Below are 25,252 nucleotides of genomic sequence, written 5' to 3'. Positions count from 1 at the left end.
TATATTGTCTTTTTTCCTTCTACAGCTTTTGAGGGAAATTATTGGTCCCATTTTTTTCTCCAAAAGCAGAAAGAAACCTTGCAAAGAAGTAAGTATCTGACATGTTATTTAATGTTCATATTGCAGCTCTGAGTAACAGCTCTATTCAGCATCAGTTCAATACTGCAGAAGACTTTGTACAAAACATGTAATAAAAATAAGTTCTTGCCTCAAAGAGAACTGGTTTTATAGGAATAACTTTAGAAGTTATAAATGAAGAGTTTTGCCTACAAGAAGATGATATTGTGTTTTGTCTGGCTATGGTAAGTTTAACACTAACTGGAAAATGCTTTTGTCTACGACTCTATGTTTTTGATGCCAAGGGACAGAAGAGTTATGAGCAGTTACAGTAACTTTCAACCGATCGGATCCAAATTTAGAGATTTCTTTTTGTGATCCATTTAGTTTTCCTTCCTGCAGATCACTGTCTAGTAATATTATCTAAGAATTTAGGAAATCAATCCTTTTGAATCATTTCCAAAATCTAGGAAGTGGGGGACAGCTAATTCGACATATGGATTTCAATCTATGAGATCATCTTAAAATTACAGATTACCCTTGTGAATAAATTCAGGTTGAAACAGGACATGGAGTAGTTCTTCCTCACTCTTATATCCAAGAAAGGAAGACAGGGTGTGGGACATATCTCCCCTTTCAGCATCCAACTGTAGCTATTGTTGTCACAAGTCCTGATAATTTCCCGGAAGTTCCCCCTCGATTGCTAAGAAAGTTTGTGTGCATGCATCCTACTCTGTAATCAAAGTTGACTCCAGCTGCCTACTTACTGCTAATTTGTGCTAGTCCTTCTGAGAGTAAGAAATACAAAAGATGATAAAATACACTTACTCACTAATGGTGCAAAAAAATTAGCATGTTGTCACTCCAGATTACTAAAAAAGTTTAGCTAACAGATGTACTACTAGAACAGTCAACATAATTTAAATGTTTCTTTATAATTAATATCATAATTTAAAATGTATAATTCATAACTAAATTGGTAATAAAAACATTATACAAAGTGCAAATGTTATTATGATAGGCATTTATGTAAGCAGAAGTTGCAAAGAATGGCTTACGTTATGCATATTCTCTTTAGCTTAAGCATGGAAAGGCTACATGAAAAGCTTTATTAGTTTATGTTAAAGGGAAAAGTAGTTAAATGCAGCCCATGAGAAGAATTCAGTGACTCATCTCTGTGTTTTGTCAGCTCTTAAAACAAGAGGAATTGTAGGGCATAGATACACAGCAATTAAAAGAAAGCCCATACACATCACTTAATTAAGAATTGTACTCAAAAGACAAATATCCATCATTGGATTTTAAGTTATCCTGAATTATTCATACTCCCACTTGTTACTTTTTTTAATTTTTTTTTTTTAATTTTTAAGTAAGATTTAAATAAAAACAAATAAACTACATTCTGAAGGCACTCTGTATTTATAGAAATGGACATCTATTGCACTCTGACCATAATCATTCCCTGGCATGCTCTGAAAAAGCTGGGGTTTTCTGGTCATATCTGTTATGCACAACACTGAACCAGCTAGGTTTGGACATGAAGGATCCACGATAACAATTAGCCGATTCCTATTTTCCAGTTAGACGTTCTGGACAGCCCAGAAGTATGGAAGAGGAGTACTTTGTGTCAACAGGTAACAGCTCATTGGAAAACAGTTTTTTCTACATGACCTGAATAAAAACAACAGTACCCTCAAAACATTACATTGCTCTTAAAGAGTGAAAATGTTTCAGCTTTAGAACAATGAATATAAATTGCAGGTAGACATTGCTAAACTTATCTGATGGTTTCTGCTTCTAAGATACAGTCTAAATACTGAGCTTTGTAAAACTGCATTAAAAAAAAATTACAGAACAATGACAAGCAACTAAGTCAGTCTGGAAATAGATTTAGAAGAATGTTGACTTTACTTACTTCAGTAGTTTTATCAGCTTCAGAGGGACTGTTCAAATGCTCTAAGTAGGTATAGAAATGTCTGTAACATCAAATGCTGGAGTTGTATCTCTTTTTATGATTCACTTAAACCTCCTACTATCTGTCCTTTCAGTCAAAAAGTGATTGTTAAAAATAAGCGATTAAAACATTCCCTACATTTACAATGTTGGCTTGAACTTTGTCACACAAACACAGAACTAAAAAAGTGGGGACTTAAAAGTGGAGTTTGAAGACTGTCTTTGGATATCTAATGATCTGACTGTGCAGTGAATTCTTGATAATTAGACAGGCATAGATAGCCCTCTAAATGTTCTGTCTGGGATGCTAAGGTATCTCTACAGCAGCAAGTTGTTACCTTTACAAACAGATTGAATAGATTGGGAAAAGGTAGTTAACATTGAAATTACCCAAGGAGATGCAGGGGTGTTTCCCAAAGTTAAAAGGAAGAAAAGAAGCTCTCTTGCTTACAGTAAATAAAAGATTTTTGTTCTTACTCCAACTGTTGTTTGAATTCCTGAGTAGAGGTAAAATTTTAAGGCTACAAAAACTACTCTAGAATGTTGTTCACATGATTAATTAATTAGAACCTTGTCAGATTTTTCTTCAGTCTGTGTTTGAAATAGCAGTGAGAATGATCAAAGGCACTGCAAGCAGGCCAAAATATGTTTTTCTCATTTACAGTTTTGAGCAAGGATTCCTGTTCTACCTGGGGCGGAGGACATTTTTCTACTTTTGATAAATATCAGTATGACTTCACTGGGACTTGCAACTATATCTTTGCAACTGTATGTGATGAATCCAGTCCAGACTTCAACATTCAGTTCCGCCGTGGGCTGGACAAAAAGATTGCAAGGATCATTATTGAACTGGGTCCTTCTGTCATCATTGTTGAGAAAGACAGCATTTCTGTCAGGAGTGTCGGGTAAGATTCTGAGATGAAAAGAAAAAAAATATGTTAAAAAAAGCAAGATGCAGTTTCAACAAAGTAGCCTACATTGTGTCAAAAGCGAATTAACAAATCATAGAAGTTAACACATCCAGACTACTCCTATTTCTTCTTATCAAGCATTCACACTCTTTAGAATCCAAAGTATTGCATTTTTAAATGTAAATCTATGCTCTAAAAAACAAACCAAGTGAAGATACAGATTCCTACACAAATAGTATCAATAACATAATACATGTAATTGTATCTTGGTGGTATTTCTATGAAGCAGCTGATATTGATTTCCAAATGTTAATGCATCTCAAAATATTACAATTACAAAGAAGAAAAAGATCTATTTTGTGTTGCTACAAGCACTAAGATTGCAATTTATATTATGTCTAGAAAAAAGACAGTGAATACCCACATAACAGTGATAAGAGAAGCTCAGTTTGTCTTCTCCCACATTACAGTGTCATCAAGCTGCCTTATGCCAGCAATGGAATACAGATAGCACCTTATGGGCGTAGTGTCCGCCTTGTTGCCAAGCTGATGGAGATGGAACTAGTTGTCATGTGGAACAATGAGGACTACCTCATGGTTAGTAAAAATGTTCTCATGAAGCAAAAAAAAATATTCTCACTGACTTACAGGACTGACAGTTTTTATATAGAATTGGTGCTTCTTGGATGTGCTTACTATTTCGGTATTTATTTTATACCTACTTATTTCTTTAAATTCCAGCATTTGTTATCTGAAGCAACAGATGTTGAGATCTATTGATGTTTTCACGGATTCTGTGCTAACCTGAGGCTATTCCAGGAGAAAAATATAAAATACATTATATTCCAGCACATGCTATATTTTACATACAGTCCAAATATTTTCTTTGATTTAAGATTTTCAGAATAATTTGTTGATTGTAATCAGAAGCAATATTATCATCTTGCTATCTAAAGCAATAAATAAATAACTTTTCTCTGAAAGTATATTTTCTTCTCATAACATTGTATTTCTTAAGATAACAATCCTGAAATACATGCTTTGTCAACGAAGTTACAGAAGGAAACAGTATCTTTTCCATTTATCTCCAGCTCCTTAAAGTAATAGCCTCACTCAGTTAACTGCAGATCTCTTAGAATCTTGGTTTTCACTGAATAAATAAAAAGTCACAGCACTCACTGCATGCTGATAAGGAAAGGAAGTTACTGATTTCAGAACTCTTCATCCACTCAAGTCAATGATATTAGTGAGAAGTATCTCCTTTAACTGGATTCTTGAACTGAATTTGTTTGAGAAAGTAGTACTGCATAGATAATTTTAATTAGGGCAATTCATTTTTATATTTCCTTTGATTTTAGGTTTTGACTGAAAAAAAGTACATGGGGAAGACCTGTGGAATGTGTGGAAATTATGATGGCTATGAACTAAATGACTTTGTGAGTGAAGGTAAGATCTAATGGTAGATCACATGGAAGGAGATCAAATCAAACTAAGTCAAGGCAGTCTTTTAATTCTTTACTTGATGTGACTGCTCACTCCGTTGAGAAGAGCACTCCTATGAATCACCAACAAACCTGTCTGTCATACAATTATGCTATGCACAATTATTTGCTGTGGCAATAATGTTAGAGGTTCTCAACTCAAACAAGAGATGTTTAGAAACAAGGAGTAAGAATCATGTTTTCTCACCTGACTCACATAACCATCAAGGTTCATTGCAAGAAACAATGAGTGAAATGACTACATTAGACAGAAATAAGAACGAGACTGTAATAAAAAGAACAAAGTGGGCAAGAATATTATTAAGTAGTTCATCCAATAAGGATGAAACTTTGGAAAAAACTCGTTGAAGCTGAGGATTTTACGTCAGCCCTGTGACTGAGGGAGTGCCCTTCATACTCACTCTAACCTGGTCTGTTGGACTGGTATTTATGAGCAGCTGGAGCTCATTGCCCACAGACCAAGAGCACATCCTCTAGTGTTTTTTTACCTGGTAGCAATTCTGTAGGCAAAGGCCAGTCCTCAATGCAAACCAAATTGCGCTAGGTAGCAATGATAGGAAATTACCTTCAGGAGCACACTGCTAATCTGATAATCAAGAGAAAATCACAGTTGTAAAACTAAGTTTTATTGAATAGGGTACAGGCAGAGTGCAAAATAACCAGCTGTTATCAGGAAAATAATATTAATAGCAACTTTTTATAGTCAAAGATCAGAATCTGAATTTTACTTCATCACAGCAACAATTAAATGAATCCATGGGCTTTTTCCTGACAAATTATAACCCTTCAATTTACAGGTAAATTACTGGATACATACAAGTTTGCTGCATTGCAAAAAATGGATGATCCATCAGAGATCTGCCTGTCTGAGGAGATAACAATTCCTACCATTCCTCACAAAAAATATGTAAGAAAGATCTTGGATTTTCTGCAGTGAGATTTTTAATAGGGATAGACAAAGTAGAAACTACCAACAAAGAGGCCATAATTTCATAATATCCACTTTCAAGAAAATAATTAATTTTAAAAGTTGTATAGCATGATACAAGAAAGAGGTGTTATTTGCAACAAGACTGCTGGGATTGTTTAGCCTAGAGAAGAGGAGGCTCAGGGGAGACCTCATTGCACCCTACAACTTCCTGAAGGGAGGTTGTGATGAGGAGAGGCTTGGCCTCTTCTGCCAGGCAACAAACAGGATTCAAGGAAATGGCCACAAGTTTTATCAGATGAGGTTTATACTGGACATAAGAAGGAACCTTTTCTCTCAGAGAGTGGTCAGGCACTGGAATGGCCTGCCCAGGGAGGTGGTGGAGTCACCAACCCTGGCAGTGTTCAAGAAGCGTCTGGATAGGGACCTAGGAGATATGGTTCAGGGGTTTTCTGTTGGTATGGTAAAGGGAGTACATTTGGACTAGAAGATCTTGTAGGTCCTTTCCAACCTTGTGATTCTATAGAAAATTCATTTTGAAAAATACAAATTCAAAATACATTTTGAATCAGGATTTGTATGATTCATATAAATCTACCAGTAGTTATCTCACAGCCTTCTGAAAACTGATTAAGGTCATCACAGGAATTTCATGGAGCTTTAATTAGCTTAGTGTGAAACAACTAACAGCTGAAATTGTAAGCTGTACAAACCTGAAGACGTTCAGAAAAACTTATAGTATATTGCTGGATAACAGCATTCACAATAGTCAACCGCTATCTGTTGCTATCACTTCCAGTCCTAAACAAAAAGAAAATAAATGTACCTGAAACATGATGCATCCATATTTAGATGGTTGACCAAAGGCAGGCACTTGGTAGCAGCAAATAACTAAAGAGCTTCTATTTCTTAGAATCTGCAGGTGTAGGAATTAAATCATTCTTAGAATGATCTTGTTTCACCAGGAAAACTCAAATCATAATTTCCACAGTGAAGAGGCATTTCTGTGGGTTGTGTGGGGAAGATAAGTTTGTGAAAAAGAGACTTGTAAATATTACTTGTATTCACATTAAAAAAAAAAACAAACCCACATATATATTTATGTTATTATTATTAGTTTAATCTGGTAGAGAATTTCTGTCAGATGGAAGGTTTAAGCTTTTTACTTTCTCTTTGCTACGTTATACTTCATTAGGCAAAATTCAATATTAAAAGCATGCACAAAGGGGAACGCATGTTGATATCTCCACATAGTGATATTTGTCCAGGAGCACATCCCGATCACTAATGTATCACCCTGAGACAACATATTCTCTCTCTGTGATGTTCTCAGCCATTCATAGGGAGATTCATGGCACCAAAATAATGGCTACTGCTCAACTTCTGAAGACATGGAAATAATTCCACGGCTGTTACTAAACTAGGGAAAAGAAAAAATCCAGCAAGAAAATCATAAATAGCAGAGATTTCCTTTTCTGGTTTTGAGATGGGGAATATAGTACTAGAATCATTTGTTTCCTTTTTTAATTTAGGCTGTGATCTGCTCTCAGCTGCTTAACCTGGTGTCACCAACCTGCAGTGTTCCAAAGGATGGGTTTGTCACTCGTTGTCAGCTTGACATGCAAGACTGCAGTGAGCCAGGACAAAAGAACTGTACTTGCTCTACACTGTCAGAGTATTCAAGGCAATGTGCTATGTCCCATCAAGTGGTGTTCAACTGGAGGACTGAAAACTTCTGCTGTAAGCTGCATTTAATCCCAACCATGGGTAGTAAATTGATAAAAATAAATTGCTTTGATGAGAACATCTTTTTCTCATACAAAAGATAAATTAACTTGAAAAAAATCTTTGAGACTGGCTACCAATTAGATACTAGCATAAAAGTAGTGAAATCCCTTTTTTAGTTTCAAGGCCTTATATCTTTTCACCCTACCCCCATCTCTTGTGCTGTATTCTTCTGTTGATATTCACATATACTGGCAACGCTCTTTTTCTATTTACTGATGAGATTTTTTCATTCTTTCCTCATACGTACTTAAAGCTTTTTCTTCTAATTTCTACTACTATACCAAATCTTTTAATTTGCACTTCTTTCTAAAGTAATTTTTCTTCTTCTTCTCCAATACTACCCCTCTTACCTAAATTGTTAACCCATTTTATTTTTGGTTGGTTTTCAATTGATTTGAATTCTTCAGAAGAATCAGTGCCTACAAAATGCCCTGAGGAATATATAAATATTAGTAAGGCACAATATACATTCAGAGAACCATATATTAATTCTTAATACTCACAGTGGAACAATAGCCGGCTCTTCTCCAAATCATAGCATTTTCATACTGAGTACTGAGGCATGATAAGAGACTATTAATGCTAGTTTTCACATCTTCTCCATCCCCTGTTGTAGATAAGAGATTCTTTTGTTTTCACTTTGAAAACCTTAACACTTTGAACTTCTGGTTGTTGCAGCTGTGGGCAAATGTTCTGCTAATCAAATCTACGAGGAATGTGGTTCTCCATGTATTAAAACCTGCTCCAACCCTGAGTACAGCTGTTCCAGTCACTGTACCTATGGTTGCTTTTGTCCAGAAGGTATCATCTCTGTTTTCTTCATATCCTTAATGATCCATATAAATACTTTTAGTGCAGATCAAGTCACATGGAGTAGTATTCTTACACAATGAAAGAGAGGTCCATTTGAGGGCATCGTGCAGCTAGAACTGTCATTTCTCTTAAACAGTCACTATCACTAAAGAGCCTTGGTTCCTATTTGCTAGAAGGTAGTTGAGAAAGCATTTTCTTCACAATACTACAGTTTGTGATGGGATAATTATAAACTGCTTTCTTATATTTCTGTATTATAATGTAAGTAGAGTCAGATTTAATTATTTTCCTTTTCTAAACAGGCATCTATCCTTTCAGAGCACCAGCAAAAGGCAGTATACCTCTGAGAAGTTCTGCAATATTTGAAGAACTCTGTAAAACTCCTTAATAGTAATTTAAGCTAACATGCTTAAAAAAACTGTAATGAAAAGAACATTCTCATCCACCATTTTTATCTTTTCAGGAGCCTTTCTTGATGACATCTGGTTTTGGAAGGCATGTAATTTATTAATGCTAAGTAAATATACTAAAATGTACTTCTGATTTTTGTCTTCTCTGGCAGGAACTGTTCTTGATGACATCTCAAAGAATCGCACGTGTGTTCACCTTGAACAGTGCCCATGTACACTGAATGGGGAAACATATGCTCCTGGTGATACAATGAAAGCAGCGTGTAGAACTTGGTGAGTAGCATTTAGAAGATGGAGAGCATACTTACCAAGTAAGTTGACAATTCAGCCTAACTGTCCTGAGGGCAACTCAAAGTGTGTCATATCGTCTCTGGGGTCACATTATTTGAATTTTAAAAAACAATATATTTTTAATTAAATTCACACATGCATGTCTTATTTCTTAAATCATGTCAGGTAGAAATACAAATGCTCTTTTAGATCAAAATCAAATCAATAACTGTTTTTTTTTGTTTGTTTTTTTAACATTTTCTTGTAAAATGGAGGTAAAATTAGCATTAAAAAAATATTTACAATTTCTTTCTGGCAGTCTCAGCAGACTGAATTACCAAATCAGTCCTGAAAACCATGTTTGAATTCTGTAACAGAAAATAACTACATAAGGCAATATTTAAGTACTGAAATTATCTTAAATGCATCAAAATTGTATGGTTTTAATTCTCTTGCTGTCATCATTCTAATTAATAAAATTGACAACAAATAACACAAACAGTTCTCAGAACTGTAACAATGAACTCACATTTTGTAGATAATGTGTTGAGCAGAGATTATGACAATCCATAGAAGAGTTCAGCGACTTCAAGAGGAACAACTTCAGCTCATGCAAACACAAAGTCAAATCATGAAATTATGAGGCAAATAGTGACAAAAGTGATATTTTCCATGACTAATAAGTAGCTGACATTTTAGAATGAAGATGCAGAAGTTTCAGAACAGTAGAAATAAATGTTATGTATGCTACATCAGGTATACTAACCAATTTACCAAATTGATCAGCTGCAGAAAAACTTCCAGATGGGAGGATCAAATCATCTTTGCTGATAAATAATCATTTAGAATGAGAATTATCTTACACAGAATTTCTTGTTTTCTTCAGTAAGTGTACAATGGGTCAATGGAACTGCAAAGAGTTGCCCTGCCCTGGAAGATGCTCACTAGAAGGAGGCTCCTTTGTTACCACATTTGATTCTAGATCATACAGGTTTCATGGAGTTTGCACTTACATTCTTATGAAGGTAATTTCCTGAAATCTAGAACCACAAAAATATCAGATGGATATATATCTGTCTTCAGTTTCCCTTAGAACACAAGCAGAGGTCTTCCAATGACAAACATTTATTTCACAAATAATTTTTATTCTAACAGACATACCTTTGCATTATTTTCCTCCAGAGTTCTAGCCTGCCACACAATGGAACCCTAATGGCTATTTATGAAAAGACTGGTTATTCTAATTCTGAGACATCGCTTAGTGCTATAATTTACCTGTCCACAAAGGTAAGTAATCCCTCCACAGGTTATATCCAGCTTTGCATTAATCAGTCTAGCAAAACAAATATTTTAAGTCTGAGCAGAAAAATCATGGGGAATAGATACTATACTACACACAGTAGAGATCTTTGTTGTCTTATCAACTTATGTAATTAGGAGTGCTGTGAAGAAGTATTTTTGAAGTGAAAACTGAAGAAACGTAAGAAAAAGCTTGAATCAATATTTTCCTGTTATATAGGTCACTGAGAATACAGTTACTTAAATTTAAGAAAGTATATGTACTACCAGTCAAATGTTTACTTTGGATTGTGTCTTTTTCATACAGGACAAAATTGTGATTTCTCAGAATGAACTCCTTACTGATGATGATGAACTTAAGCGGCTACCTTACAAATCAGGTAAAGAAAGGAGAACGTATGCACAATCTGAATTATATTAAATACCTGTATTACATCCTGCAACCTAACATCTTTAATCTTGCTACTGATAGTAACAATCAACTTCTCTAAGAAAATTATAATCTTTTCCAGTGCATCTGTCCCTCTGTGGAAACATGAATGTAGAAGGAAAAGATGTGTAGACAGAATGCTTGAACATTTATATATACATTAAAATCACTACTTAAACAGTATTCCTATGCTTGAATATCTCTGTTTTTAAATCTTCTTCTTTTAGGAGACATCACTATTTTCAGACAATCCTCGATGTTCATTCAAATGCATACAGAGTTTGGACTGGAACTCATTGTTCAAACATCCCCTGTGTTCCAGGCCTACGTTAAAGTCAGTTCACAGTTCCAAGGCAGAACCCTAGGTAAGAAATCTAGTTCCAATGAAAAGGAGACAATTCAGAGAGTGTAATTTTGAAACCTTAGCACTTATCCTGCAAGGAATAAACTTTTTCATCTGGATTCACCAAAGAAAAACAAAAATAGCTGCACTGGAAAACAGATTAGAATTTCTTTTCTGTAATAACATTAAAAATCATCAGTGGAATTTGAAGGCATTTTTTTTCATGTGAAATACAATATAGTTGTTTAGAATTGGGCACATGTGAATCTCATGAAGTTGAACAAAGCCAAATGCAAGGTCCTGCATCAGGGTCAAAGCAATCTCAAAGATCAGTATAGACTGAATGACAAATGATTTGAGAGCAGTCCTGCAGAGAAGGACTTGGTAGTACTACTGCTGGATGAAGAGCTCAACATGAGCCAACAGTGTGTGCTTGCAGTCCAGAAAGCCACTTGTATCCTAAGCCGCATCAAAAGAACATAGCTAGCAAGTCACCTCTGAGAGAGGAGGTGATTCTCAGGCTATTTGACCTATTAATCTTCACTGACACTCCATCTGGAACTTTTAACACAATTTTCTCACTACTGTAAAAGAATGAAACAGACTATTGTGTACCTTTTTTTTTTTTTTTTTTTTCTGTTTTCACACTCATTTCTGATATTCTTAGGTTTGTGTGGTAATTACAATGGAGACACCACAGATGACTTCATGACTAGCATGGATATCACTGAAGGAACAGCTTCCCTATTTGTAGATTCCTGGAGGGCAGGAAATTGCCTTCCTGCTATGGAGAGAGAGACTGACCCTTGTGCTTTGAGTCAGCTGAACAGTAAGTAGATGGTCTTGTTGTAACTCATCTCTGCAGCTAGCTTCATTTGACACTTCTATAAGTCCAAAGAGTATCTGGGAGAACCACAGACCGAGATGATTGCAAATCACAAATTCAATCATCAAGAAGATATTTCAGCAATAGTCAGGCATTAGTCAATGCTAACATAAGCATTTCTGGTGTTTCTTTGGCAGGGTTATAACCTAGACAAGCCTCTGAGATCCCTTCCAAGCCTCTAATTCCATAATTTGCAGGGCAAAATCTCTCCTCCTTCTAACACGCACTGGTACTTTATATCCATGACTTTGTTTTACTTAGAAATATCTGCAGAGACTCATTGCTCCATTCTAACAAAGAAGGGTACAGCGTTTGAGAAATGCCATGCTGTGGTGAACCCCACTCCTTTCTACAAGGTAGGAAATTAAGATAGATGGAATACAGAGCAAGTACAAAGATGGACCATACTGATCTCATATATAGTATGCCACTCATCTGCATCAATGCAATGCATAGAAGCTAAGAAACAAGCATGTTCTACTTAAATAAACCTCCACTGTATTGGATATCTATTTGGCCCTATGCTGCTATTCCTGTCCCTAGAATTCCATGAACCACACACTCAGATGTATCATTTGACTTTGGGGTGGTCTTATGCAGAGCCAGGAGGTGGACTCCATGAACCATATGGGTCCCATCCAATTCAGATTTTTTTATAATTCTAAAAATGTGAAAATACTTTTGCTTATTTTCCTTTTCAGAAATTTTAACTATGAAAGTACTGGTTTTCCCTGCTGCGTAATTGGATTCATTGTATTTGCCAGTCTCCATGAAACATTATGAAAATAAAAAATCAAATAAACTAAATCGTTTATGTACTAAGCATATTTTACTCATTTCTATCAGACAATTAGTCTGATCATTTTGATCTGTTTTAGTTATGCAGAACTATGTATTTTGCTTGACTTACCTCAGTACTGTTATCACATTTAGTACTTCCAAATGCCTTCTCGCAGTAACAGAACAGTTCCCTTGTGTTGGGTTTCAGAGGTGCGTCTACCAAGCCTGTAATTATGAAGAGACCTTTCCTTATATTTGCTCTGCTCTGGGATCATATGCGCGAATATGCAGTTCAATGGGTTTAATCCTTGAGAACTGGAGAAACAGTATGGACAATTGCAGTAAGTAACTCAACCAATGTATTTCTGCCATCAGGTTATTGCACACATACAGATCCACTAGAACGTGCCCAGGTTTGCTTGACCTGTGACAAAAACTGAGAATGAGACAACATTTTAAAATACATTAGCCATTAGAAAATAACTACTTATTACTCAAGAAGACCAACTAGAAGGTATAAAAGCCACATTCACATGAACCGATGGCTTTCAGAATTGTGTAAAAACATTTCTGCAAAGTTTCCCCCTGCATTATTTCATTCCAACATATAAAAGAGGCAATAAGATTACATATAACCTTCAAAAACTTCCAAGCAGCCATATTAAGATCTGCTCTGAAATATTGTTTACTACAGCTCTGCCTCCTCAAAAAAAAAAAAAAAAAAAAAAAAAAGCAATAGCTAGGCTTAAGTATTGAAGTTATTGACAGAATAGATGCAGCACATTACTGTGAGCCCAGTTATCACTCACAGGGAAAAAGACAAGGAAATGGAGTTCAACATACACTTTCCTCTTGTTTTACAGCTATTACTTGTACTGGAAATCAAACATTCAGCTACAACACTCAGGCATGTGAAAGGACCTGCTTGTCACTCTCCAACCCAACCCTAGAATGTCATCCAACTGACATCCCAATTGAAGGCTGCCATTGTCCTAGAGGAACATATCTAAACCACAAGAATGAATGCGTTCGTAAATCTCATTGTCCCTGCTATTTTGAAGATAGGAAGTTCATCTTACCTGATCAATCAACAATGACTGGTGGGATAACCTGGTACGTGTATCAGATTTAAAGATGAACAAATATGAAATGAAGAAGTGTCTTCAAGTGTCTCTGTTGTGGGTTAACCACAGCAGGGAGCTGAGCATTGCACAGCCACTCACTCATTCATCCTTAGCAGGATGAGGAAGGCAGAAGGGCAAAAGCAAGAAAATTGATGAGTCAGTATAAAGACAGTTTAATAACTTTCCTTGTTTTTATTATGTAAAAAAAAACTTAGTTAATAAGCAAAGAGGTCAGCAAAAGCAAAATTTACTGCTTCTCAGCAGACAGATATGTAGCGATTTCCAGGAAAGCAGGGCTTTCTCTGATTACTTGGGAAGATGAGTGACATAACTGCAAATGTCTACCCTTTTCCTTCTTTCTCCCAGATTTATTGCTGAGCACAATGTAATGTGGTGTGGGATGTGCTTTTGAGGTCAGATACCCCAGCTGTGTCTCCTTCCAACTTCTTATGCATCTCCAACCTACTTGCCGGTGGGGCGGCATGAGAAGAAAATGAAGCTTTGAGATTATTCAACAATAGCTAAAACATTTGTTTATCAATGCAATTTTGATCACAAATCCAAAATATTTCACCGTATAACTGCTATGAAGAAAATTAACTCCATCCCTGCAAAAACCAGTACAGTCTCCATTACTTTTAGTGGCACATGAGTGTTTAAGATCTTTTTGCCACTTCCTAAAGTACAAAAATTCTTAAACAGAAAACATCTGACTAACCTTAAGCTTGAAAACTTTAAGGAAAAAAAAAACCCAGAAAATAATATGTAAAATCTTATTATTCCTAGCTGAAGATAGTAGGAAATTTTGCTAACCTTGTCTGCATAGTTGCATACAAACACCAAGATTACTTAACCTTCACTTTCAAAACAAATGTTTCTGTATACTACCGATAGTAAAGAGAGGCAAGTTGAGTCACATTCCACTTAGAAGCAAGTAACACAAAGGAAGCACTTCCAATGATGAAAAAACAGGAAGTAATTTTGCTGAAAATCTAAAACTATTTGTTAGGAGATAATTATATCAAAATACCTTTTTTTTTTTCACTTTTTTTTTTGTTGTTGTTTTGTTTTGTTTTTTCTCTCTAGCTATTGTGTTAATGGGAGGCTAAGCTGCACTGGCAAACTTCAAAATCCTGCAGGTATGAGTCTGATATGGCTTACTTTGAAATACATTATTTTCCTCTATAAAATTGTTACTTCAGAATCTCCCATGTTTGTTTTTGTTCCTTTCTCATAGAAAGCTGCAGAGCTCCAAAGAAATATATATCATGTTCTGACAGCTTGGAAAACAAGTATGGAGCTACATGTGCCCCTACTTGTCAGATGCTGGCTACTGGAATTGAATGTGTAAGTTACACAGTCCTGTAATATTAATACTCTACAAGAGGAAGAACTTGAGAATCTTAGGCAGAAATCAGTTTCTACTAGTGAAATGAGAGGATCTATCTTTATGGAGTTTTCATTTCCTTTTATATTAAAGAAACAGATTGATTGAAAGAACGGTGTATGGTGGCAATAATGAAAAGATGGTGGTGGTAAATATCCAAAAGGTTATTTACAGGAAAAACTCACCCAATGGAAGCCTTCAGTCCACAGGGAACCGCTGTGGCAATCTCCACCAAGGAGTGATCTCTAAGAGATGCTGCCTGTGTGGTGGTCAGTCCTTAAATGAGGTCTAGAGGAGATGGAGTCAAGCTCCACCCCTTCTGGGAGCACAGCTCAATTACTCTCACCTGTGCTCCCACAGCTGACCCAACACTTGCCCCAGCTGATTAATTAAAGGTTCAGGCTGTGATTATCAATTTCCCATACAAACTGTAATGTCATAGGCTACACTGATAGTAAAGAAGCTTAGTTTGTACTCTGTCTGAAAACTGTAAGCAATAATAGACATTTCTGAGAGTTTTCGAATACATTTAGTTTCTCACACAATAGGTATATCTTGTAACTTCAGTGAAAGCAGTTAAATTTATTAGTATATTAGCATATGGAATAATCATAACATTGAAATCAAATAAAAGATAGGACTGAGTATAGATTCATCCTTTATGTGAGTCAAGCACAAGATAAAAATGCATTTTACGTCCCTTTTAATTTTGTTAATCCGTTGGTCTTTACCAGATTCCTACTAAATGTGAATCAGGCTGTGTTTGTGCTGATGGGCTATATGAAAATCTTGATGGCAGGTGTGTACCAGCTGAGGAGTGTCCTTGTGAATATGGAGGCCTTTCATATGGAAAAGGTGAACAGATCCAAACTGAATGTGAAATCTGGTAAGAGTCAAACCATTTTTCACTGCTGAACCTCATTTTCACTAATCCGTGCAGCTATATAACACTTATCTGACAAGGAAGTAGGAAGTGGCAAAAGCTGAAAGTTGAACAGAAGGAATACAGTGACAAAGCATAGAGGTGGTAAAGAGAAGCAAAATATTTGCTAGTATGTTTGTATACATGATTCTGACAATAAATAAGTACAAGCAAAAGAGTCCTGATCTACTAGTCAGCCATATGAGTTTAAGGGATATTTATGTCACCTCTACATTCAGGGAATAAGGGCATCCATTAGGGACTTTAACTGTAAACTGCATCAGGTCAAAAATTATAATCTCCACCTAAATAAAGATGAGGGCAGTCTTCTTTCCTTTCTGTAGATAAAAACAGCCTCCCAGAAAGATTACTTGCATTTCTTTAGCTGCATTCTCGAAGTACTTTGTTCAATTTCTGTTTTTTAATGTAGTATTAAAGTCACCAGCACCCAAAGCACACATAACTGAGATGTCTGTTCTCATCAGCAACTGAAATAAATGAGCTTATATTCTTTCTTCAGTGGAAAAGAAAGGAAAAGAGTCTTAACATATCTTCTTCATCATAAATTAATTTTCTTAGCAATCTGTAACTTTTATTTATGGTTCTTACATTAAATGTGACTTGGCCACAATGTACACCAGGCTATTAAATGAATGACATATCTATAAATATGTATGCATGTAAAAAGAAATAAGGTGGTATTTCTTTGGAATCTAATTATGGTTTCTCTTTTCACTCTCAGCACTTGTAGAAAAGGCAAATGGAAATGTGTTCAGAAATCAAGATGTTCCTCAACATGTAATCTTTATGGAGAAGGCCATATCACCACTTTTGATGGACAGCGTTTTGTGTTTGATGGCAACTGTGAATACATATTAGCTATGGTAATCTGCATCTTACTGATGCTTTTGGCTGTGTCTCAGTATCAAGAAATACCTTGTTTTAAGTGGCTGACAAAAATATCCTGGGATGCATCTATACCAAGTAGAGCACTTTGAATCTTATTAAATACAAAAAGTGTGTTTATTCTCTATTATTTACAATTCTAAAATAAAAAGCATTTAGTTCTCAAAATGAAATTTTTAATGTATGTGTAACTAATTTTAAATTAAATAACATTTAAAGTCATTGATTGGTACATCTTCTGTACCAGTCAACTGTGTCTTTCAGTGAAGTGATGTCAGTTTGTCACTGTTACCTCCCAAAACAATGAAATAACTGTGATTCAGTAGTAGCTTTATTTCCTTCTGATTACAGATATGTGGGTTCTACAAGGAACAGAAGAGAGTCTATTACATCTATCTGCATGTGTTTTTATTTTTTTAGGATGGCTGCAATGTTAATAGGCCTCTTTCATCATTTAAAATCGTTACTGAGAATGTAATTTGTGGGAAATCAGGTGTTACGTGCTCTAGATCCATCAGCATTTACCTTGGGGTAAGATATTCATTTTACTATTACTCAACTGAGTAGCCATTTAAGTCAAGAAAGCAGCAGAGGAACAGTAAAAGTGAGGAATTCTTATCATGGACAATCTACAAAATTACACCAAATTTCTCTTAGTCTGGGTAGTGTTTGACAATTATATCCATAGTGTTGTGACAATTATATCCATATAGTGTTTGACAAATATATCCAGATCTCTGCTATCTTACTATGTGACATACAACTGTGAAACTGCAGCAGTGAGCAGTTATCCTTATTTCCACTGCTGTCTGACAGCTTCCAAAATTAGTTAAGTTTCGCAGTTCTCAGCTATACTTGAACACTAATGCACAGTATTATCTTCTCACCTTAGAATCTTTCATTATAATCAGAGAGAAGTTTATGGACAGCTGAGGTTTTACCCCAATGAACAGTCACTGCAAGCAGTAACACATTTGCAACATTACTGTATATTGTCAGTTTTAGCTCATCAGTGCTGTTCTTAGAATCTAGATTCCTAAGTGCATACTCCATACAAATCTTTCTACTAATTCTCTAGACACTGAAACACAAAAAACATAACCTCCATTCTAACAAAGTACACGTGAGAGTAGAAAAGAAGAGCCCACGCCTGAGAGTAGAAAAGAAGAGCCCAAGTGATACATTGTCTTTCTCTGCAACTCTTATCTAAGAAAACACAAAGAGAGACCCCCTCTACTCTGCTTGCTGCAGATGGCTGGCTGTAATATATGCATAAGATGTGATCCGAGTTCTAGTATACCTAACAGTGAGACTAAAACAATGTATTTTAAAATATTTCCTATGAAGATTTGCATATAGATAAATAAATAAATAAAAATCCAACATAAATAAAACCCAATCATTTTAAGGTAGGATGACAACCCAAGGATAATCTTTTACCTTTTAAGATCTTCATCGCTGCTGACAGTAAGTTATTCCAAAGTTTCTGGCAGATGTAAAAAATGAGACTGTCTACAGCAGTACAGTATCTGATCTGCAACAATGATTTGTGGAAAGTCAAAAGAAAAATACTGAAACTTAATAATTTATAACTTATACACAACTTTTCTTCCAGAACTTGACTATTATACTGCGAGATGAAACCTTCTCTATTTCTGGGAATAATCTTCAAGTGAGGTATAATGTGAGAAAGAATGCCCTCCACCTGATGTTTGATATCATTATCCCAGGAAAATATAACATGACCCTTGTATGGAATAAGCACATGAACTTCTTCATTAAGATCTCCAGGGAAACACAGGTATTGCAGAATAACTTCTTCAGAGAACAATACTTCAATTCACATTGACCTGCTAGTTTAATGACAGTTGTCTCAGCTCTGTATGATAGCAAAGATTACTAGCAATTACTAAAAGTGAATGCATGTAGTCGTAATCAACTGACAGTGCTTTCATTTTATCCAGGAAACTATCTGTGGTTTGTGTGGAAACTATAATGGTAATATGAAAGATGACTTTGAAACCCGAAGCAAATATGTGGCATCAAATGAACTGGAATTTGTGAATTCTTGGAAAGAGAATCCTCTCTGTGGGGATGTGTACTTTGTAGTGGACCCCTGTAGCAAGAACCCTTATCGTAAAGCTTGGGCAGAAAAGACATGTTCCATCATCAACAGTCAAGTCTTTTCTGCCTGTCACAATAAGGTAAGAATTAATAAGACCTTCTCTTTACTTATAGGTATAATCTGCATTTTCACAAAACACTCACACTCCAGCACTTGATTTTCTCTTACCTTACTACTTCCCTGGACAGCCTGTTCCAATGCTTGACTACCCTCTCCATGAAGAAATTCTTCCTGATATCTAAGCTAATCCTCACCAGACTCAACCTGAGATCATTTTCTCACATCCTATCACTTTTAACTTGAAGAAGAAAAATTGACACCCTCCTCACTGCAACTTCCTCCTACATAGTTGTAGAGAGTAATGATTTCTCCCCTCAGCTGCCTTTTCTCCAGACCAAACAACCCCAGTTCCCTGAGGCTGTTTTCTTAAGTCACGTATCAAACCTCATAAGCCATGCACTGTGACTTATTGCATGGTAACAATAATGAAAAGATGGTGGTGGTAAATATCCAAAAGGTTATTTACAGGAAAAACTCACCCAATGGAAGACTTCGGTCCACAGGGAACCACTGAAGCAATCTCCGCTAAGGAGTGATCTCCGAGAGATACTGCCTTAGTGGTGGTCAGTCCTTAAATGAGGTCTCTAGAGTCAAGCTCCACCCCTTCTGGGAGCACTGCTAAATTACTCTCACCTGTGCTCCCACAGCTGACCCAATACTTGCCTCAGCTGATTAATCAAAGGTTCAGGCTGTGATTATCAATTTCCCATACACTTATATATCATGAGATTTATTAGAACCAGGTTTTCTGAAGAAAAACCTGCATTTTTAGGAAATGACCACAAGCAATAAACATGGCTAATACTGCAGTGGTCATGCATAGCCATGGAAATTGTACAGCTGGTGAACTTTAGGCACTTCTGCCTGAAGGATGTGGATTTTTGTGGACTTTTTTTTTTGTTTTCTTTTTTAACTGATTAAATATATGCTTAATATATAAACATACATACCTGGGAAAACCTCATCAGCTTCTGTTGTTAGTAGGAAAATATCTACATTCTTGTTAAGGAGAGTTCTAGTTCTTTGAAGTGAGATTGTTTTGACAAGCGTTCAGTGGAAATAGTAGTTACTCTCACTTCAGTGCAATGGATTCTCTTGACTTCCTCATGTATTAACAGGGACCTGTGAAAAAACAGGCAGTAAAGAATACAAGAAAATTAATTACTTGATTTTCCAATACAGGTGAATCGTATGCCCTATTATGAGGCCTGTGTCCGAGACTCATGTGGTTGTGACATTGGAGGTGACTGTGAATGCATGTGTGATGCCATTGCAGTATATGCAATGGCATGTCTAGATAAGGGTATCTGCATCGACTGGAGGACTCCTGAGTTTTGCCGTATGTTTCTTTAAGATTCCTTTAAAGCAGTTTAAAAGACAATCATTGTTAATGGCAGTACATTAATATAGCAACACAAGAAATTGCTTATATATGCACATTCTACATTCTATTTTCTTTATGGACAAATAAGTTACTTCAGTCACCTCAGTTTTGAACTCCATACTTTTCCTTTGTGCTAAACAAACAATATTATGTCTGTTTGTACCATAGAATGATGAGAGAGAAAATGAAGTAACAACAGAAGGCATTTTATTTTTCCTGCTGTCAATGTACAATGAACAGTCAGTTTGTAAGCAGAAAAAATATAAAATTGTAAAAAACTATTGGGTTTGGCTGTGATTAACTCATCTTCTATGTGAATGTCAAGGGAATAAAGACAGCTGTCTTGGCTAGAACACTGCGAAACAGGAAAATAACAGTGTGTTCCAGACACCATACGTAGATGAGAAGAGAAAGTGAGGGTGTTATACATCAATGCTGAAGTTATAATCTTTCATGGTTTCTTTTCAGTATTCACTGTATTATGCATTAAAATTATGGAAATTCCTGCACAATTAATTCACAAAAAAAGAAACTGACTTACATCACTAAAGCTGATGTCAATTTTTGTGAAATACTGAAAATTCCAGTGACAGGTTTTTTTTGTTTTTTTTTGTTTGTTTGTTTGTTTGTTTTTTTAAGTCAAGCTGCTGATAAATTTTGTCCTCCCTTTAGTCCTCTGAAAACAATGTTCTCTCTCTGCAAAATTCTGACCTTTCTCCTGGTTTTGCCATTTCCAGCTGTCTATTGTGAGTATTACAATTCTCACGGAAAAACAGGAAGTGGGGATGCTTATTCCTATGGCTCCAGTATCAACTGCACCTGGCATTACAGGCCTTGTAATTGTCCAAATCAATACTACAAATACATGAATATTGAAGGTAATAAGCTGTACTATTTCAAACCACAAAGCAGTAATATAATTATTTTCCATGGTGTTTTTTTTTTCCTCCCTCAACCATATAACAGTTAGTAGTGTTTTCATTGATGTTACCTTTAAAGCAGTTTTGCTTTCTTTACCTTACCTCTTTAAGGTAAAGCTTATGCTTTAAATGCACAATCTGTTCAGTACCTGTACTACACCTGGCTTTATATTGAACTCAGGTTATCATGAAGATAAAATCCTCTGACTGGTGCTGAATTAAAATTACCTCTACTTAGGTAAGAAAAGGTGTGAAGAGAACAATGTTGTTCCTATTAGACAAACAAATATAATTGGAGAACCCCCCCAAATTTACTACATGCACAGTTCCTTCTGAGGATTACATTGGAGATGCTTACCTGAATGTAAGGAGTTACAATCAATACAATTTCCTAATAAGATAAATTTAAGATTTTAGATTATACATAGCATAGGCTGAACACTGTTCTCTGAGAAATGTAAAACGAATCTATCTTTCCTTTTCTTCAGGCTGTTACAACTGCTCTCATGATGAATATTTTGACTATGAGAAAGAAAAGTGCATGCCATGTGGTAAGTAAAGCCCTGTATGCTCATCCTCTTTCTTTATAGTAGCTAAAACCCTCGAATGTTGACAAAGAAGATATTTTCCCTAGTTACTTAGAAGACACTTTCCCTAGTTACAGTTAATGATTAGTGTTCATCCCTGTATAACTTCTCTTGAACATAATCATATTGTTGTACTGTTACTATGTAAAACTAGTAGACTTAACTTAGAAATTCTCTTTTAGTTCTGTGGGTTTTAAAAATTATTTTAAGATTTCTTATCATGCGCTGTCTTACTCTGAAAGCCTTTCATAGTAAATAATGTTGTAGACAGACTCCAGCTGCAGAATTTGGACTTCCATGAAGATCTAGAATTTTAAAAAAAAAAACAAAAACAAAAAGCCCTCAATTACAGTTGTTTATTTCATTTAACAGAATTGTTACTCGTGAAACCAGAGTATCAGCTGGTGACTTCATATACACAAAAAAAACAACAACCCACACCATTTCCATTATCCCTGCAAAGTGAAGTGCCCTTAAGCTTACCACTGAAATACATAGTAACAAGCATTTTCAGGATCATCACACTCATTAGCATAATCCTTTGAAAAGACTTGATTGTTCTTCCACTCTGAAATTTGTCTTATTTGGAATATTCTTAATGTGCTTCCAACTAAAAATCTGACCTGTTCTACTTTTATGTCACAGGAGATGAAAGCATTAGTACTACACCTGAAATTTCTTCACCTTCAACAGGTTAGTTTAAGCAGTTGATTGAACAAGTACTTACACACTGATGTATGTCCTAATCTGTGTTTCTGAGATAAGAAGTATCCTCTTTGCTTGATAGAATGGCATCACCAATTCTGAATGTGTAAGAGTTATTGGGGAAAAGGTACAGTGGTAGTTTTCTGAATAAAGCTTCTGCAAGAATTCCTATTCAACATATTCACTGCAAATAGCAATAAAAGAATAGATCAATGAATTTTCTTAAGTATTTTATTTGAAATTGAGGCAGGAGCTATTTTCAGTTGTTACTATTGGTAGTAGTTTTTCATTCTATAAATAAGTTTTGATTTATATAGGAATATTTTAATAGATTATGAATAATTATTTCTTATCCTGATTTTGACTTTTTTCCTCTTAGTAACAGCAATGCAGCCTAAAGAAACAATCTCTACTGCAGTCACAATACCCACAGCTTCCCAGCCAACATCTCCAAGTGTTTATTTTGCATCTATTGTACCAACTGAGACCACAAAACCAACTGTAACCTCAAAAATAACAGTCCCAAGAACTTCATCATCATCATCATCTCTTGTCACAATAAAGTCAACAACTGGTAAGTTATTGTATTACTGTCTAAAACAAAATAAATCAAACACATTCTACATACAGTTGAACTATCATTCCACTAGGAAGGCATTACAAGCTACCTCAATATCCAAGCAAGACTGCAAATTTGAAAGTAGGTAAAGCAGGCTTCCAGACAGCAGTTTGTAAACCAGAAACATTCAGAATTATGGATGGAAAGTGTGTGGAAAGAGAAAGAGAAAGGATATAGATGTCTGGTTAGAAATGCAACTCAAATAACTTGTGTGACTCATCTGAGAAGATTAGAATTGAGCAGTGAGCCAGTTCAGCTGCAATTGGATTTATTAACTCAGTTTCAGCCTCCATTACACAGCTAGTTCAGTAACACAGTCATGTTCAAATAGCACCCAGTCTCAAAAAATCCGAATAATAATAATGTAAGCAGGCTTCAAGGCAAAATCTCAGAGGTATGAGTGCAGTGGCTACTATTCTAGGATCCTGCTCTCAGCAGAATGGCTTCTCCAGCACAAATTTCTTTCTGATTATATGATTTGTGGATACTCATAATGGCATGCAGCATTCCACCAACATGTATTCCAACAAAAAGCCATCCTGGGCCCAGGCTATCAAAAAAATAAATAAATAAATAAAAAGGTAAAAAGAGATCCCACTTCACAGAACAAGAACTGGGACAAGGAAGGTCCTACAGTATGATGTTATTTAGCTTTGTAATACAGATTATTATGGAAGGCTAATTCAGAATATAAGGTTATCCAATTAAATTGTTATTTCGGCAAAGCCCATAGAGGCTTTTGCTAATAAGTGACAAAGCTAACTTTTAAAAATATTGTATGAAGAATGGCTATAGAAAATTGTAAGAAATAATAGAAAAAAATATATACAAAATGAGAAAAAAAGAAAGATATGAGCTAAGAGAAAACAAATACAGGTAGGAAAGGGTGCAGTCTACATTATGAGAACATAAATCCATACAAAAACACACAAAACATTAAAAAGATGCAGGGCAAAAACTAGGTCTTGTGAACATGGGTTGCTTTTTCATGTTTTGTCTATTTTAATTATTACAAAAATTGATTACTCACATGATATTCCTTGCCTTTACTCCAAAAGAACATACAACATCAATTTTTACTATGCCAAGCATGACCTCAACTGTAACTACACCTTCCATAACTACCTCAGCGAAAAGAACCATCTTCACTGAACCAGAATCTACACCTACTGCCTCAGCAACCGCTTCTTCAGAGACGGAACAAATAAAGTTCACCACACCACTCTTAGAGACTACTGTCAAAAAAGAAACGACAACCATCTCAGTACCTTATACTACATCCCAGATTGCAACTTTCAGCAAGCCTGAACTAACAACTGTAGGTAAGTGTAAAAGAATTAACAAAAACGGTCATTCTTACTAGATGTCTTAAAATTGCATATTAGTGAGAAAGGAAAATGATGACTGAAGAATTGTAATAAAAATGAAAACTGCATTGTCCTGCCATTGCAGCGAGCACTGGATATCTGAATAAGATCTTAAACATTTCTCTCAGAGGCCTTTCTTTACCCATTCACTTCCTCCAAGGAAGTAGAAGGCAAAATATCTCTGTGCTTTGAAGTGAGTTTTCAAAGACCTGCAAAAATACAGATGTTCATTCTCCTTAGACAACTTCTCCAAAAAAACATAAGTCCTGTCTATCATGAATGAAATGACACTCTGGGATGTCAAGTGCTCTGTATGTCAACTGTAACAGCTTCTTCTATGGCTGTATACCTAGATTAGCAACTGACACCAGAGGCTGGGACAGCACACAGGGAGAAGTCTAAGAGTGATCTGAGATCTGTAATTGGCCTGTGATTCTGTTTCACTTACCTAGTTTTTCTTGGGATGTCCATGCCCAGCTTGGAGTGCCTTTAAGGGAGATGCACAAAACTGGAGAGCCTCTTCCCACATCTTCTACCTAGGATCTTTGTATTCCCTCCACCTTTCTTTCTTGTCCTACCACCTTCAATTGATTTGTGCCTTCCTCCCAGTAGCTGTAACCCATGAAAGACCAACCACAGCACACATTACACCACATCTCATCACACAGAAGACCACCCCTGTGACACTGGCCAGCAGCATCTCCAAGACCTCTGTCTCCACAGAGGCCAGCAGTCCAGAAGTTCCACTGACAAGATTATCTCCAAGCCCCAGCTCT

General features: G+C 35.8%; 1 protein-coding gene across 1 annotated transcript; it reads left to right on the top strand.

The window, feature by feature from the left end:
- The first annotated feature begins 1,663 nt into the window (after positions 1 to 1,663).
- MUC6 (mucin 6, oligomeric mucus/gel-forming) lies at positions 1,664 to 24,969 on the top strand. Its single transcript, XM_032444896.1, has 29 exons — positions 1,664 to 1,691; positions 2,675 to 2,915; positions 3,392 to 3,518; positions 4,280 to 4,367; positions 5,221 to 5,330; positions 6,884 to 7,091; positions 7,818 to 7,940; positions 8,515 to 8,635; positions 9,519 to 9,657; positions 9,815 to 9,919; positions 10,239 to 10,311; positions 10,589 to 10,726; positions 11,372 to 11,533; positions 11,852 to 11,946; positions 12,579 to 12,711; positions 13,234 to 13,483; positions 14,581 to 14,633; positions 14,732 to 14,841; positions 15,616 to 15,767; positions 16,546 to 16,687; positions 17,130 to 17,240; positions 18,325 to 18,510; positions 18,674 to 18,913; positions 20,077 to 20,233; positions 21,016 to 21,156; positions 21,687 to 21,749; positions 22,876 to 23,064; positions 24,240 to 24,431; positions 24,929 to 24,969. Exons 1-29 carry the CDS (start codon positions 1,664 to 1,666, stop codon positions 24,967 to 24,969), a joined length of 3,918 nt encoding a protein of 1,305 aa, XP_032300787.1.
- Positions 24,970 to 25,252: the final 283 nt, after the last annotated feature.

The sequence above is a fragment of the Coturnix japonica genome, chromosome 5 (assembly GCF_001577835.2).
Source record: "Coturnix japonica isolate 7356 chromosome 5, Coturnix japonica 2.1, whole genome shotgun sequence".
NCBI classification, from domain to species: Eukaryota; Metazoa; Chordata; class Aves; order Galliformes; family Phasianidae; genus Coturnix; species Coturnix japonica.
The sequence above is the reverse complement of the archived record's forward strand: the minus strand, read 5'-3'. Positions and strand labels throughout refer to the sequence as shown.